This window comes from Copidosoma floridanum, unplaced genomic scaffold (genome assembly GCF_036245765.1).
Source record: "Copidosoma floridanum isolate Cflo_tuat_1 unplaced genomic scaffold, Cflo_Japanese_pri ptg000027l, whole genome shotgun sequence".
Classification (NCBI taxonomy): Eukaryota; Metazoa; Arthropoda; class Insecta; order Hymenoptera; family Encyrtidae; genus Copidosoma; species Copidosoma floridanum.
In genome coordinates, this window is record NW_028321904.1 from 11885795 (window position 1) to 11903310 (window position 17516).

The 17516-nt window shown below is 30.3% G+C and overlaps 2 protein-coding genes across 2 annotated transcripts in view; one reads left to right on the top strand and one right to left on the bottom strand.

Annotated features, from left to right (window-relative positions):
- Window positions 1-13818: 13818 nt before the first annotated feature.
- LOC106636753 (beta-1,3-galactosyltransferase 5) lies at window positions 13819-14971 on the top strand. Its single transcript, XM_089595705.1, has 2 exons — window positions 13819-14370; window positions 14448-14971. The coding sequence occupies exons 1-2, from the start codon at window positions 13830-13832 to the stop codon at window positions 14969-14971; spliced, it is 1065 nt and encodes a 354-aa protein (XP_089451831.1). The 5' UTR covers window positions 13819-13829.
- Window positions 14972-15018: 47 nt separating this feature from the next.
- The window catches only part of l(3)neo43 (cytochrome c oxidase assembly protein COX16 homolog l(3)neo43), a 123052-nt gene continuing 120554 nt past the window's right edge, over window positions 15019-17516 (bottom strand). Inside the window, exon 4 of the mRNA XM_014349248.2 lies at window positions 15019-15144. Coding sequence (XP_014204734.2) covers window positions 15082-15144 — 63 coding nt within the window. The 3' untranslated portion in view covers window positions 15019-15081. The remainder of the gene's footprint in view (window positions 15145-17516) is intronic.

Sequence of the window (17516 nt, forward strand, 5' to 3'; positions counted from 1 at the left end):
GAACGCATCCGACAAGGCGCCAAAAATGCCAACTCTTAAAGTTCTGTCTATAAGAAACGAGGTCAGCCATCTGTATAGAGTATCACCGACACCAAAAGAGTTAGCCCAAGCAAGAAGTATGTCATGGAGAACGTTATCAAAAGTTTTAGCCATATCTGCTGCTGTGAAATGTATGGTGAAAGAAGAGCAGAAAATTTTTGTGTACTAGGTGATCAAGCAGTTTTGGTATGGACTTAGCAGAATAGTAGGTCTTTAGTTATTAGCTAGTTGAGTGTTTCCAGTTTTGTAGATGAGAAATATGTATGCCGGTTTCCAAGGTATTGGAAAGACGCCTTTAGCCAGAGATTTAGAGAAAAGAAGTGCAAATGGGTGACAAATACTTGAAGAACAACTAATAATGAAAGGACATGGAACTAGGTCTGGACCCAATTGGTTTAAATTCATCAATTGTGAGGTAACAGCAAGAATATTTAAAGGAGTGAAGTGAGGTCGATGTCTATGGAGCGTTGGATGGTTAGAGTAAGAACAGAGGAGAGTTGCTTATAAACTGAGGAAAAATGTTTACCGAGTAAGTTACACTAATTGATAGAAGTAGAAGCATGGACTGTGTAAAAACTTAGTGTATCTGGAAATTGATTGTATTTAGAGCGAACCTTGATGAACTTCCAAAATGGCCGAATATCAAATATTAGGCCCAATTCCGATTTCACTATGAATTATTTATTTAATGTTTAAAAAGCCTCAGACATCAAGTCCTTAGGCTCTTAAATGTTTTTAAATCTGTTAATACATTAGTATGCTTTCAAACCTGATGAGCACGTCTTTTCTAATGGAGTAGATCAAGCAGTTCCTGTCTAAACCATACGAGCAACCTTTAATGTATGACATGATATTAAAATGATTATTTCAATAAAACTTTGGCAAAGTTAACTTCAGATTATTATACATCATGATGGCCGAGTGATTAGCAAAAATATAATTTAAATCCTTCTAGCAAAGCTATGTAGGTTCCAGCACAAATGGTGACGATTAAGAACATAATTTTTGACGTTCCTTTCATGTAATAATTAAAATTATTTCTGCCACAGAACTGTTATTCTAACTCTTCTTATTGTGTTCCCAGGTTATTCAGTGGAAGATTACTATAAATTTCTAGTTTCGCTATTGTTAACGTAACAACATAACATACTGAATAAAAATAAAAATTGCACACGATTGGCTAAAGTGATAATGTTATCAAATTTATTCTTTTGCATCAACAATAAAACGTTTTGGCCCGTAAATAAGTGCTCATTAGGTACAAATATAAATTTATATAAATACAGTATAACTAACAAAATATAAACGATATCTGTATCAACAAACGTAAGTACACTCACAAAAGCACTGATAGGTAGTACGCTAGGTGGTAAAGCGTTAAATACAAATTTAAATAACCGAACAAGCCCTTGTACGCGCTCGAACTACAAGTACACACATTACAGCGTGTGTAAGTATCCAAAACCATCTCTAGCGTTCGTACAACATGTATTATTTTATACACTTAGTTATGTTTGTAGCGCAAAGAAATTAAATCATAACTTAACGCACATATGAGAAAATCCACCAAACCTTCAACTTGGTGATTCTGAGTTCTTGCAAAAAAAGTTTCATATTTTATTTTAATATTAAATTCAAATAAAAATTTATCATTGTTATAAATATAAAGAACGATGCTAGGACAAAAGTTCAACTGTATGACTGCATTATTATTATTTTAATTATTATTATTATTATTCTTATTATTATTACTATTACAAATATTATTGTCATGATTATTATTTTTTTTTTTTTAATTTTAAAGGCAAAAGCACAATTCGCGGTTGAAACTACAAAAAATTTCGTGCTCTAAACATTTTCAATTTTATTGACGCATTCCACAATAAATCGGTCTTGAAATGGTTAATAAAATTTACTTTAAACCTTTCTACAAAAGATATATGAAACTGGATAATGTGCCCTACATAAGAATGAAGTTATCAATCCTTTTATAGATGATACCCATAAAAAATTGTTATTACTTTAAACATAAATATTTTATTTTTAAGTAAATTAAAATAAAATATAAATTGCGACCACTAAAATTTGAATGAAAAAACATGATTTTTTTGTCGAATAGAACTTTTTATAATCGCACATTAAAAATTTCACGAAAAAAGATTTCAAAGTTAGCTGTAATCATCGTGTTTTATAGTAAATACTTGCTAGTAAAAAGGGCCATCAGAATATTTATTAAATAAGAAATTTTAACTCATCATAAAGATTTATATAATAGCTTTTAAATTTGGAATTGCTGCTGCTCATGTATGCTGACTTACTTAACAGGACTTTTAAACATGCGTACACAAAAACTAGAAAACTGAACGTAACTAATTGTCAACAATAAACTGAAATAATCTTCTTTTAACTATTTTTTATCTTTTACGGCTCCTTTCCCACAAAAAAATGTATGTCTACACAAGTCCATTTTTTTCTTGTAAAAAATTCAGAACAGCAAGACAAACATAATATTTATTACTTTTGATAAAAACCTTACGAAGCAAATCAAAGTACATTTGAAGAACTTGGTGAGTGAATCCAACATGAACTTATCTACTTCTTAACTTCGTTAACTTAACGGTATTATTATTATTATCATTATTATTATTATTATTATTATTATGATTATTATTATATGATTACAATTAAGAAGTTAGAAGTAAAAGCTGAACTGTTAAGTCATAAACATCCATAAATTAAGATCAAGCTCTAAAAATCTTAAAACAAGTAAAAAAAAATAAGGTGGTAATTACTGTTTTGTTAGTTGATTATTCTATTAAAAAATTAACGTTACGGAGTAAAAATTAAATTTTGAATCATTAGTTATATTTGTTTCAGTGATTAAAATAAAGTTTTTTAAGTCGTAATATACTGAATTTATAATTCGAGATTGTATGAGGAAAGAAACGTATATTTTTAAGATCTTTTGTGTCATTATTTAATAAATGCGGTGCGTACGGGAGAATAGGGCGCGCGGAGCAGGGCAGCTTAGTATGGCACCTCAATTATATCAGTATAAATACATTTTACAAATGTATTTTTTTTAAACTCCATAGTAAATGCTTGTACTACCATCCTCTGTGATTTAAACAGGAAGAAATAAATTTGTTTATTGAATAAAAAGTTTTAAAATTTAGAGTATTGGAATAGCTTAATTTCAATCTTCATTAGCTTGAAACAACATGAAAATAATTAGCTAGGTAAATGACAATTGGTACATTTGATAGAGAAAGTCTGTAACATTACTGCACCACATTTTTTTAATTTTAAAGCCTGTAAACTAATTGTAATAAGCAATCTGAAATTGCTCAAAAATAGTATAAGTGTGGCACTTAAATTATTATTAAAATGTAATTAATATCTTTATTTTAACTTAGAGTGCTACTACTATCCCGCTCTCTTCTAATGTTTATTTAACATTTTCCGATTGACACTAAAAATATTTCTTTGGAGTTGCTTAAGGACATAAGGCAGGACATAAGGGCATGTCCTGTTCCCTGCGTCACACAGTGGACCTTTTTCGAATTTTTTTTTTCAAAATCTAATATCTCATGAAGGAAATAAGAAATTGACACGATTCAAAATGGAAATTGAAGCTTTTGGGCACAGGAATAAAGGAAAAATATTAAGGAGTTATGAGAATTGCATGTTACAGTGTACCGTATATTCAAAGTTGGTGCTCTGATGAAAAAATCCTAATATTATGATACTAATTAGCTAGTAAGAATAGCAGACGATATATACAAACATACAAAGCATATATTTTTTTGGATTTTTTGCTGCCCTATCTTAATTTAACCCTTACAGCGTTATATAAATCATACATAACCTCAAAATTTTAATTTTACTTCAAAAAATCGATTTCTTAGTATTAAAACTTATGTTTATTGTATTTATACTAATAGTATAATAAAAAAAGTACTGATTAAGACTTTCAATATAGTAATCTAGTGCATACATTAGAAATTACTTTAAATTACGCTGTCTTGGAAAAATGGGACATCGACATAACCTCAAAATTATAATTTTACTTTGAAATATTGCTTTTTTAGTATTAAAACTTGTGTTTATCATTAGTATCATAGAAAAAAGTACTGTTCAAGACTCTTACTGTAGTAATCTAGTGCATACATTGAAAGTGACTTCAAATTACGCTGTCTTAGAAAAATAAGACATCGACATAACCTAAAAAAAATGATAAAAAAAAGAGAAAATGGACTTTTAGTTTTGATTCTTACCTATAGTGTCACTTCGATGTTACAAAGATGCTATTTACAAATACAATGCACAGAATACTGTATAATGTAATTACTAGCTAATTAGTATCATAATATTAGGACTTTTTTATCAGAGCACAAACTTTGAATATACGGTACACTGTAACATGCAATTCTCACAACTCCTTAATATTTTTCCTTTATTCCTATGCCCAAAAGCTTCAATTTCCATTTTGAATCGTGTCAATATCTTATTTCCTTCATGAGATATTAGATTTTGAAAAAAAAAATTCGAAAAAGGTCCACTGTGTGACGCAGGGAACAGGACATGCCCTTATGTCCTGCCTTATGTCCTTAAGCAACTCCAAAGAAATATTTTTAGTGTCAATCGGAAAATGTTAAATGAACATTAGAAGAGAGCGGGATAGTAGTAGCACTCTAAGTTAAAATAAAGATATTAATTACATTTTAATAATAATTTAAGTGCCACACTTATACTATTTTTGAGCAATTTCAGATTGCTTATTACAATTAGTTTACAGGCTTTAAAATTAAAAAAATGTGGTGCAGTAATGTTACAGACTTTCTCTATCAAATGTACCAATTGTCATTTACCTAGCTAATTATTTTCATGTTGTTTCAAGCTAATGAAGATTGAAATTAAGCTATTCCAATACTCTAAATTTTAAAACTTTTTATTCAATAAACAAATTTATTTCTTCCTGTTTAAATCACAGAGGATGGTAGTACAAGCATTTACTATGGAGTTTAAAAAAAATACATTTGTAAAATGTATTTATACTGATATAATTGAGGTGCCATACTAAGCTGCCCTGCTCCGCGCGCCCTATTCTCTCGTACGCACCGCATTTATTAAATAATGACACAAAAGATCTTAAAAATATACGTTTCTTTCCTCATACAATCTCGAATTATAAATTCAGTATATTACGACTTAAAAAACTTTATTTTAATCACTGAAACAAATATAACTAATGATTCAAAATTTAATTTTTACTCCGTAACGTTAATTTTTTAATAGAATAATCAACTAACAAAACAGTAATTACCACCTTATTTTTTTTTACTTGTTTTAAGATTTTTAGAGCTTGATCTTAATTTATGGATGTTTATGACTTAACAGTTCAGCTTTTACTTCTAACTTCTTAATTGTAATCATATAATAATAATCATAATAATAATAATAATAATAATAATGATAATAATAATAATACCGTTAAGTTAACGAAGTTAAGAAGTAGATAAGTTCATGTTGGATTCACTCACCAAGTTCTTCAAATGTACTTTGATTTGCTTCGTAAGGTTTTTATCAAAAGTAATAAATATTATGTTTGTCTTGCTGTTCTGAATTTTTTACAAGAAAAAAATGGACTTGTGTAGACATACATTTTTTTGTGGGAAAGGAGCCGTAAAAGATAAAAAATAGTTAAAAGAAGATTATTTCAGTTTATTGTTGACAATTAGTTACGTACAGTTTTCTAGTTTTTGCGTACGCATGTTTAAAAGTCCTGTTAAGTAAGTTAGCATACATAAGCAGCAGCAATTCCAAATTTAAAAGCTGTTATATAAGTCTTTATGATGAGTTAAAATTTCTTATTTAATAAATATTCTGATGGCCCTTTTTACTAGCAAGTATTTACTATAAAACACGATGATTACAGCTAACTTTGAAATCTTTTTTCGTGAAATTTTTAATGTGCGATTATAAAAAGTTCTATTCGACAAAAAAATCATGTTTTTTCATTCAAATTTTAGTGGTCGCAATTTATATTTTATTTTAATTTACTTAAAAATAAAATATTTATGTTTAAAGTAATAACAATTTTTTATGGGTATCATCTATAAAAGGATTGATAACTTCATTCTTATGTAGGGCACATTATCCAGTTTCATATATCTTTTGTAGAAAGGTTTAAAGTAAATTTTATTAACCATTTCAAGACCGATTTATTGTGGAATGCGTCAATAAAATTGAAAATGTTTAGAGCACGAAATTTTTTGTAGTTTCAACCGCGAATTGTGCTTTTGCCTTTAAAATTAAAAAAAAAAAAATAATAATCATGACAATAATATTTGTAATAGTAATAATAATAAGAATAATAATAATAATAATTAAAATAATAATAATGCAGTCATACAGTTGAACTTTTGTCCTAGCATCGTTCTTTATATTTATAACAATGATAAATTTTTATTTGAATTTAATATTAAAATAAAATATGAAACTTTTTTTGCAAGAACTCAGAATCACCAAGTTGAAGGTTTGGTGGATTTTCTCATATGTGCGTTAAGTTATGATTTAATTTCTTTGCGCTACAAACATAACTAAGTGTATAAAATAATACATGTTGTACGAACGCTAGAGATGGTTTTGGATACTTACACACGCTGTAATGTGTGTACTTGTAGTTCGAGCGCGTACAAGGGCTTGTTCGGTTATTTAAATTTGTATTTAACGCTTTACCACCTAGCGTACTACCTATCAGTGCTTTTGTGAGTGTACTTACGTTTGTTGATACAGATATCGTTTATATTTTGTTAGTTATACTGTATTTATATAAATTTATATTTGTACCTAATGAGCACTTATTTACGGGCCAAAACGTTTTATTGTTGATGCAAAAGAATAAATTTGATAACATTATCACTTTAGCCAATCGTGTGCAATTTTTATTTTTATTCAGTATGTTATGTTGTTACGTTAACAATAGCGAAACTAGAAATTTATAGTAATCTTCCACTGAATAACCTGGGAACACAATAAGAAGAGTTAGAATAACAGTTCTGTGGCAGAAATAATTTTAATTATTACATGAAAGGAACGTCAAAAATTATGTTCTTAATCGTCACCATTTGTGCTGGAACCTACATAGCTTTGCTAGAAGGATTTAAATTATATTTTTGCTAATCACTCGGCCATCATGATGTATAATAATCTGAAGTTAACTTTGCCAAAGTTTTATTGAAATAATCATTTTAATATCATGTCACACATTAAAGGTTGCTCGTATGGTTTAGACAGGAACTGCTTGATCTACTCCATTAGAAAAGACGTGCTCATCAGGTTTGAAAGCATACTAATGTATTAACAGATTTAAAAACATTTAAGAGCCTAAGGACTTGATGTCTGAGGCTTTTTAAACATTAAATAAATAATTCATAGTGAAATCGGAATTGGGCCTAATATTTGATATTCGGCCATTTTGGAAGTTCATCAAGGTTCGCTCTAAATACAATCAATTTCCAGATACACTAAGTTTTTACACAGTCCATGCTTCTACTTCTATCAATTAGTGTAACTTACTCGGTAAACATTTTTCCTCAGTTTATAAGCAACTCTCCTCTGTTCTTACTCTAACCATCCAACGCTCCATAGACATCGACCTCACTTCACTCCTTTAAATATTCTTGCTGTTACCTCACAATTGATGAATTTAAACCAATTGGGTCCAGACCTAGTTCCATGTCCTTTCATTATTAGTTGTTCTTCAAGTATTTGTCACCCATTTGCACTTCTTTTCTCTAAATCTCTGGCTAAAGGCGTCTTTCCAATACCTTGGAAACCGGCATACATATTTCTCATCTACAAAACTGGAAACACTCAACTAGCTAATAACTAAAGACCTACTATTCTGCTAAGTCCATACCAAAACTGCTTGATCACCTAGTACACAAAAATTTTCTGCTCTTCTTTCACCATACATTTCACAGCAGCAGATATGGCTAAAACTTTTGATAACGTTCTCCATGACATACTTCTTGCTTGGGCTAACTCTTTTGGTGTCGGTGATACTCTATACAGATGGCTGACCTCGTTTCTTATAGACAGAACTTTAAGAGTTGGCATTTTTGGCGCCTTGTCGGATGCGTTCGTACCCCGGGGTGCGGGGTACCACAGGGCTTCTACATTGATTTGCTAATATTTACATTAGTCATAAACAGCCTTTCTTCAGTACTCTCCTCTGAATCGTCTATGCAGACGACATAAAAAATATTGAACGTATTTCTTCATTTTCAGATTCTCTACTTCTGATCTCTCAAATGCGTCCCTGTGGTGCTCCAACAGCAGATTCTCTTGGACTCTTGACTCCTCATGGTCTTTTAAAGTCCAGATGCTGCCACGCCTATTTTTTTATTCGCAGAGTTCATTATATATTTGTTTAAGTCTTTAATACTTCGACATTTAACTTACGCATTGATTATCTAGTCCCCACACACTCATCGAATTTTTCTGAATTTGCCAGTATACTTCACCGGACTCTTAGAATTGCCTCTTACAAAATAGATTCTCCCACAGCGTAAATGCCCTGATGTGCTTACACTTTTCTCTGTCAGAAATATCCAACATGACCTCATAAATGCCTGATACATTACACAACAAAACTATACTACAAACTACCTTTTCCACTCCCATATATCCCACCTCAGACGTTTATTCAACACCACCATCCAAAATTTGCATGAAAGATAGAGCATACGTATATGTTTAAGAATACTCTCCGTCAAATCTTACTCTTAAAGCAATAACTAGATGAATCCTATTCTACCACTCTTCCGCCTTTCTATTTTTCCTCACTGATGTTGAGTTTTATAGTATTTATTTAATCATTACTTAGATTACATCCATTCACTAGTCAGCTAGCTTACGCATTCAACAAAAACTAAGCTATGAATTAACAGTCGCATGATCTATTTATTTTCATACAGCTTCTATTACAATTCATTTATATACTTTCATATATTTATTCACGTTATTTTGTCATAAAAAAAAATTAATATTTATTTGTTTGAAGTTATACTTCTATAGGCGCGTATTGTCCTACGGATTAAATCAACGATGTCAGATTGGTGACGTTCAGAAAAAGTGTAACGGAAGTGGATTTTACTTGATTCTCCTCTGTTTGCTCCACCCGTCATGACGTACTTCCGATCCCCTTACACCACACAACACAACATCTTGGCACACTACAGCACCTTTTTTTAATTTTTTTTTTAACTAATTACAAAAAGAAATAAAAAAAGTTTCCAAATAGATTTGAACCCTCAACCTCTTGCACATTAGCCGAGGCACATAAAAATGAAATTCGTTCATTACAAAATGGTTGGTAGAATTTGTCTAATTTTTTTTTTTGCATCAAACAATACCATAATACTGGTATTATATTTAATTTTCAGGGGGATCTACAAGTTATTTTTGCAATTAAATAAAAAAAGTGCCAGATGCCTACATAAAGGTATAAAAATGCATGCAAAACAGCTGCCGCGTGCTCGCTCCTCCCTCACTGCACTCACTACATTTGCCCTGTAACTGCAATGAACGTCCTTAAGGACGTTTATCAGATAGTTAGTAGGGGAAAAGTTCAGCTCAAAATTCAGAGAGGTGGAAGGAGTGCAAATATATGCAGCAACGGTGGAAATCATTTTTCTCATATGGATGTACTGACATACATGCTTTTACGCATACTTAACCATTTTTTTTTGTGTTATTTAAAAAAATAATAGATCTACTTGAAAAAAAAACAGGTTTATCTAAAAGTAATCTTTCATACACTCAAAAATTTTGAAGTTCATACAAATCTTATAAATGCAATTTTAAGTGATTTTTCCGTAAGATTACATATTAAATTGTAAATTTTTGAAATTAAACATGTGAAAAAGAGTGCAGTTAAACGATTTGAAATTTTTTTGGGTATTTGTTATGGTATTTTTAGTATTTTTTTAATGCTTGAATAATATCTGTCAAAAAAACCTATATGTGATGAACGCCCTGAAGGGACATTCACTAGCATGTACTAATATGCCACTGGAGAAAACGGTACTACAGGATGGTCTGTCTTAATTTTTGAGATACAACCATATTTTGGGTATCAAATATGGACTAGGAATAAGTGTGTGAACGTACGTGACAGATGTGAGGGTGACGTTAGACATGTAATTCAGCGTAGGCGGTAAGAAGTTGCTTTGAAATCATCGAAAGATTCGATGAAACTGCATAGTCTTATATCTAGCCTCCATATATATGTTTAAATTGAATCAAGCCATAATATGTTGTTTATGATTATTTAGTTCCCAAATACGAAAATATTTATTGAAACCCCACTCAACTAATGTAGGTATACTAATTCCAACGATGATTGGGCCACCTTTGTACACAATATTCCTACATAGAAAGTATATTTATATTTATAATTATATAAGTTGCCTTATAGGTTCATAGAAGTATAACTTCTGACTTGCGTACTTAAGCACCCACTGTCCATTGGTTTTTTAAAGATATATATTTTACAGCCTTCTCTGAGAACTGTGCCCAATAGGCTCTTCAATGCTGTGTTACTGTGTATATATATATACTATCGTTATTGGCATAGTAAAAAATCACATCAGATTTAATTGTAATATTAATCACTTACCAGCAAAGAGGACCTCATTTTACATAACTTCCGAACCAACGGACCACAGTTGGAATACACTTATTAAAATGTAGATTCTCAGAGGTGCGAGCCTAGTGAGTAAGGCTGGGTCGTGAACTCGTGGACATACGTTACCAAGAGTCCCGAGCTTCAAGAACCGCAGCCTAAACCACTGTCTTACCGTGGTCATATATATATATATTTATATCTTACATCTTAATTTGTATACAATTAATTTGAACCTATATCCTCGTAAATATTGTTGTATGTGCTTCGCTCTCAAACAAACTTTTGTTATTTAATTTGTAATTGGGCTTGCGGCCCATTATTTCTATGAATAAATAATTAATTAAATTTTAACTTGTTGTTTGGTAATCAGTATCTGTACTAATCAGATGATAATTTGATAAAATTTTATTTAAATTCTTTAAATGCGTAACTCACCTAGTTTTTTGTTCGTCAGCATCTGTAGTAATTAGTACACAACTTTGCCATAAATGTACTTGAATATTATTAATGGTTTTATGATAAAAAAAGATTCATCACTAAACAAATGTTCCTTTTTTTGGTAAAATTTAGAGTCATACATAATTGCAAAGAAGTAAATTTTATAGTATTTTTTTATATCCTTAAAAGTACTGCTTTCTCGTACTAGACTGTATATTTATTATTCTATTATAACAGACAGCTACATTCGTAATTATAAATGTTGTACTATTTAGTGGTAGGGAGACACAGTAAGTGTTAAACATATAATTTAATCTATATGTTGTATATACTAAAACTTGTCAGAATGTCTGTATAAATATTTTATTACAATATCTTAGGACTTTCTTTACTTATTTTAATTTAATAATTAAATAAGTATTTTTTATAAAAACAAAATAATCAAAGCAGAAACTTATAATAATTCAGTGTGATTTAAATATATGTTATATTTACGTATGTGCAAATTTTAAGACGACAGTATGGTAGTTCTCTTGCACCAAATAAGAAGTGTGTCAGCTGTTCTGTAGTTAGGAAGATATCTAACCTAACGTACTGGTATCGTTGCTGCCTTATTTTTGGAAATGCTGCTGTCCCAAACGGGAAAGCAACTCTCCCAAGCTGGGAGAGTGCTGCGAAACCAAAGCAAGGTATCGTAACCGTTCCGGTTGGGACTGCAGCGTCACCAATGTTCCTTCAGTGTGGGTCTGCTACGAGAAGTAGTATCACTGGGTTCTCGGAGTATGAGCTTATTCCGCTACTAGAACTGATATGACCAATTTCTCTGGGGCTTTGCCTTACGCTGGCTATGGCTATAGGTACTTCTACCTAAGCTGGTTCCACCATCGACTCATTGCGCTCGCAAAAAATAATCGGCTTGTAAAACCAGTTGTATGTATCACTTTGTTATCATCGCTCCAATGAGGTGGAACAACAACAGATGTTATTTTTTAGAACTATCCCTCATCGAATATTATTGGTACTCAAGAAGGTATCCATTTTTAGACTAATTTATATTCAATATTAGGTATATACCAGTCACACCGGTCTTAGTCTTTGCTCATCTTCAATATAAATGCGGTCAATATCAAGAGTTCATATCGTCGAATTCTGTTTAGTGAACTTCGAGAAAATACTAGAAGAAAATGAACTAGTTTTTCGGTTGGCTTATTTTACTCTGTCTTCTCGTGTTATTGTTATTCAACAAGTGATTTTAGATACATAACATAATCTAGCTACAAATGCAAATGTTTTTTTTTTTTTTTATTTTTTTTTTTATCATTATTGAATACAACGTAGAACCAAATTTTATATAGCATAGACGGCTGAAAGAATTTCATAAAATTTTACAGAAGAACATGAAAAAGTCAATGTCTGAATTTAGTCCTTATAACTATATACAGTGTAGCATTTACAAAAAGTATTAATTACTGTAGTAGTTGCATAATAAATCAATGAAAACAATCGATAGAGTGACTATGCAAAGAAATATTCGGGGGAGCCGTGGGAAAGCTTTAAAAATTATGAGAGGAATAGCTCGATCAAGCTAGCTCATAGTAGGACAATTGTTGTTGGCTATAAATGAGGAAGGAAATAGAGGAACTTTATGTGATTTCTTGTGGAAGCTGGATACAAAATTTTGCAGGAAATCGTGGAGACAGTAGTAAGGAAACATGATTAAATAAGGTTCTTAAAATTATTAGATGTAATAAGATGTATACTAGTAATGCTTTTACCCCTGGGTTCTTCGCGCTAATCACTCGTTCTATAATATACAATAATTTTTATTGTTACTATTTTTGCGAATAATATAAATACTAGCTGGTAGTAGATCTGGTAGACTTTTAGCTTACTCTAATAAATATAATAAAATAAAATATTTTTTTTTTCAACAGCTAAGTATAGAAAAATCTTACTTAAAAAATATTATAATACTTCTTTTTTCGGAAGTTTTACCAGTTTAAATAAAAAGTTTTCAATAATAAAGGAACGTGTCAGTTCGAACTAGTATCTCTAATAGGAGCTAATACTAACGTCTATATCTTAAACATAGTTTATAAGAGCTAATTGAACTATTTCTTACATTGCGTGTCACGATTTTTCTATTAATGTTAAATGTTTTCATAAAATTATACATGATTGATTTTATTTGTAACTTTATTAAATGTGTATATGTATGTATGTATGTATGTATAAAGAGAGATACATCATATATTGAGATACATTATCATTATGAAACTGTGTATTAATAACAATCCATACATATAGTTATTCTTCCAGATGCCTTTTCAGTGGTTCACGTAAGAAGTCATAGTAATCAAGGATTTTACAATAGTTTTCTTCAAGTATGTACAGATCGCCAACTAAAGTTAATATTTTTATAAATGGAACTACTTTTAGATAGAACTTATAATTCTTTCTGTAAAAACTTCATGAGCGTGTACAGATATGATGATAAAAGAAATCTTTTTAGTCATAAACAGGAACTAACTTGCAGAAGGTTTCAAGCTTATGTTATAACTTTTCAATTCCGTTTTTTTCTCTAGCAGCATCGTGCTTTACAACATTATGTCATAGTTTTTAATACAATAGCGTAAAAAATAAAAGTTTTTTCAGGATGCCAAATAAAAGACGTTTAATTTTGTTTATATTTCATGTAACAATATTTCACATGTGTTTATTTTGTATTGGATATATTTCCTCCTGTTTTGTTTACAAGTTTTTTGAAAATGCACTTTCTTCTTTCGGAAATATAAAGAAATCTGTAACATTACTCAAGAATAATTCCATCATCGACTTGAAATTTTTTAATAAAAGCACAATATCAAATGATAAACTAAGTCTTATTGATATCCATAATTTTCAATTTACCATTAACCATCACATTTGCAATCAAACGCAACCATACTTATTAATGTTGATTCACTCTGCACCAGCTAATTTAAATAAACGGAATGTAATTAGAGAAACATGGGGTCAGCAAATATCATCTACCATAACTCTCTTTTTAGTCGGTTTCTCAGGTGATTACGAAGCTGAACTGGTAAAAGAAAACGTAATACATAAAGATCTTATACAAGGGAGTTTTTTAGACGATTATAAGAATATTACTTATAAACATGTGATGGCCTTAAAATGGGTAACCTATTATTGTTCAAGTAAATAACAAAATTCAAATTAACTATTTTATTAGTACATCCATAAATGCATAACATAAGAGCTGTTTCCTTTGCAGATGCTAAATACGTGTTAAAACTAGATGATGATGTTTTTGTCTACGTTCCTGCATTGATAAGTTTTTTAAAACAAGGTACATTACTACATAAGCAAAAAAAAATTATTTTATGTGATGCTGTTTTGACTTTGAATGTAAAAAGATCATGGCGTTCAAAATGGCGTGTATCACCAAAAGAATATCCTGGAAAAAAATATCCTTCTTATTGTGCTGGTTGGGCGATTTTGTATTCAATTGAAGTTGTATATCTTTTATATCAAGAAGCTCAAAAAGAACCCTTTTTCTGGATAGATGATGTACATGTAACTGGAACCTTAGCGAAAAAAATTAACGTGTCTCAAACATCAATGCATTCAATGATACTATCACCACAAAAGATGAAAATACTAATAAGAAACTTCAAATATAAAAAGACGTTTTTTTTTGGTCCTCCTAATCTAACAGAAAATAATATAAGAGCTTTATATAAAGTAGTAAAAATAATTAAAAAATTAAATATTAGTAATAAAACTATTTCATCATAGATTTTATTTTGCAAAACGAATTGTTACAATTTTTTTAGAAAGTTCTACGTATCAAAGTGTACTATGAATATAATAAAAATTCACTTCAGCATCAATAAAAATAATCTACATTAACTTTCATTCCAGTATTTTGGTCTTGGTATTCTTACGTTTTTCCAGTGTTCAATGTCCATCTAAAATAATAAAAAGAAATTAAGTTTGATAAGAAAAGAAAACAGTGAGAAACAGTTTTTCTAAAAAGACTATATTAGTAGATAATTTTAACTGCTCTGTAACAAGTCAATTCCAATTTTTTAAGCTAATAACATTTTGAAAATAGATAACCAATCAATTAATCAATTATTAGTATTGCATTGTAGAGACAATTCAGAAATGTGTTGCTAAATTCACACATTCATCTATTTTCTACCTTATCTAAGCTACTTACTCTTCTACTATTACGTCTGTTATATGCGGTTAAACTTTTTTTAATAGCTACGTAGTACCACAAAAAAATTGCCACTCAAACTATACTACTCTATTTCAATGTATTTTACTCTCTGAATCTGATTTTGGCTGTAAAATAGATTTATCACCATTTACATTTCTTCTATAAGCCAAAAGTACCTAGGATAAGGCAAAATCATTTTTTTTACAAGACTTCAGATAAAATAATTTCCAATGGATTACATATTTCACTGTGTTTGTGTATTTTGCCTAAATTCGAATTTGGTTTAATTATAAATCCAGCACCTGTTTATTTTTCCCAAGAAATCTAAAAGTTCTTAAAATTAACTTTTTTTTCTATATTTTTACAAGAAAAATTCCATGGATAATATATTACTGTTTTTATTTATTTCCAGTCACTTAGAGTATTTGCGTTACTCGAAAGCATTAGATATATATAATATTAGTTTACTTTTTTAAAAATAAGTTTGGTTATTAAACAAATTTTAAATCTTGAGTTAAGTTAAAATTATATATTTTATTGTGATTGAACACCTTGAAATAAGCATACCAATAAGACTAAACAAATTTGGAAATACCTCAGGAGTCCTCTTATAGCTATTAGACAGCTTCTTGTTGATTGGATAATATTATTTTTAGATCAAGGACGAGGAAAAAATGACTTCAATCACAATAAAATAAATGATACTGATTTTGTTCCCCAACGTTCCCAATTAGTATACCATCAAGAACTCATGCCTTGCAACACAAAATAGCTGCAGTTATAAATCTATCTTACAGATGGTTAATTCTGAAAAAAAACATATACACACTAAGTATCAAGCTGCCAGGGTAGAATTCTTAAAAATAAACAATAATTGTTACTTATCTTACAAAAGGTTTTTTCCTGATGGCATTAAGCAAGATAGTATTTGCTATCTACTTTTAAAGTGATAACAGATTGTTACAACCGACAACTCTTGATAATCTATACAGAATGCAGCTTTCAATGGGGAAGCATATCTACCTGGTAGAAGCTTTACAGTGTTGCTCTTTTCGCAGTCGACCTAGAGTGCCTTTTCAATGTGCCAATGTAACCAACGTTGACAATTGCCCTGACTCCAGTACGCTTATACAAACAAAAACACTAGCAGACGACGCAGATGCTGTATGCACTCTCTACCTTCTCTCTCTTGCTGCTTTTATGGCAAAAAGCTGGTTACCCTACAAATACTAACACCATCTCTAGTCAATCAGGCGGAAACAATATGCGATGTTGCCATTTAGGGTCACTGCCTGGAAAGAATCCGCGATTGAGTCCGCGATAGTCTGCTTTCTGCTGCCCTTCTTTATAAAAACTGTCTTAGACGATTAAATACGCCTTTTTTATTGAACTATTTGCAAGAATTTGCTGAACCGTATAAATATTTACAAAAATTTTTAGTCAAGTGATTTCTATCAGCTTATTTGTAGACGTGCCTCGCGTTTTTTTATACATCAGTCATTGTCGTGCTGTTCTTATTGCTAATGATAACGTGAGACTCAACTCCAGTTGATTGTAATACTGTAGTTTTTATAGTAAGTTTAATACTCAAAAGTTATGCGTAGCTTTATTACGTCTCAAATCACAGAGGTTACATTAACGATTACGTGTGCTGAAGTCGAGTAATATTCCTGGCAAAAAGCATATTATGGTTTTGCAATCGTTTAGGCCATCGTAACTTCTGACGTTAGTCCCATGAGTTGATCAGTGTGTAGGGAACTCGGAGATTAGAAAATGTATTAATGAAAACTTTACGTAGCTTATGATTATAAAATAAAGTTATTGTAATCGTCATTCGAATTTTAAAAGCAAAAACATTTTGAGTATTGATTATAAATATTTCAAATTGAATAAACTAAACAAACTACATAAAAAAACAAATGGTTTTAAACACTATTAAATTATTTGCCACAACTATAAACATATGTATAAGCGTATTGATGAAACAACACATGATACTAAACGCCTTGGTACGTCAATCTTGGTCATAAGCTCCCTTCAGCCAATTTGTAGCTTTCAAATAAATGGGCTAGGTCCATTTTGTATTTTTTTATATTCGAATTTAGGCGTCTTTTC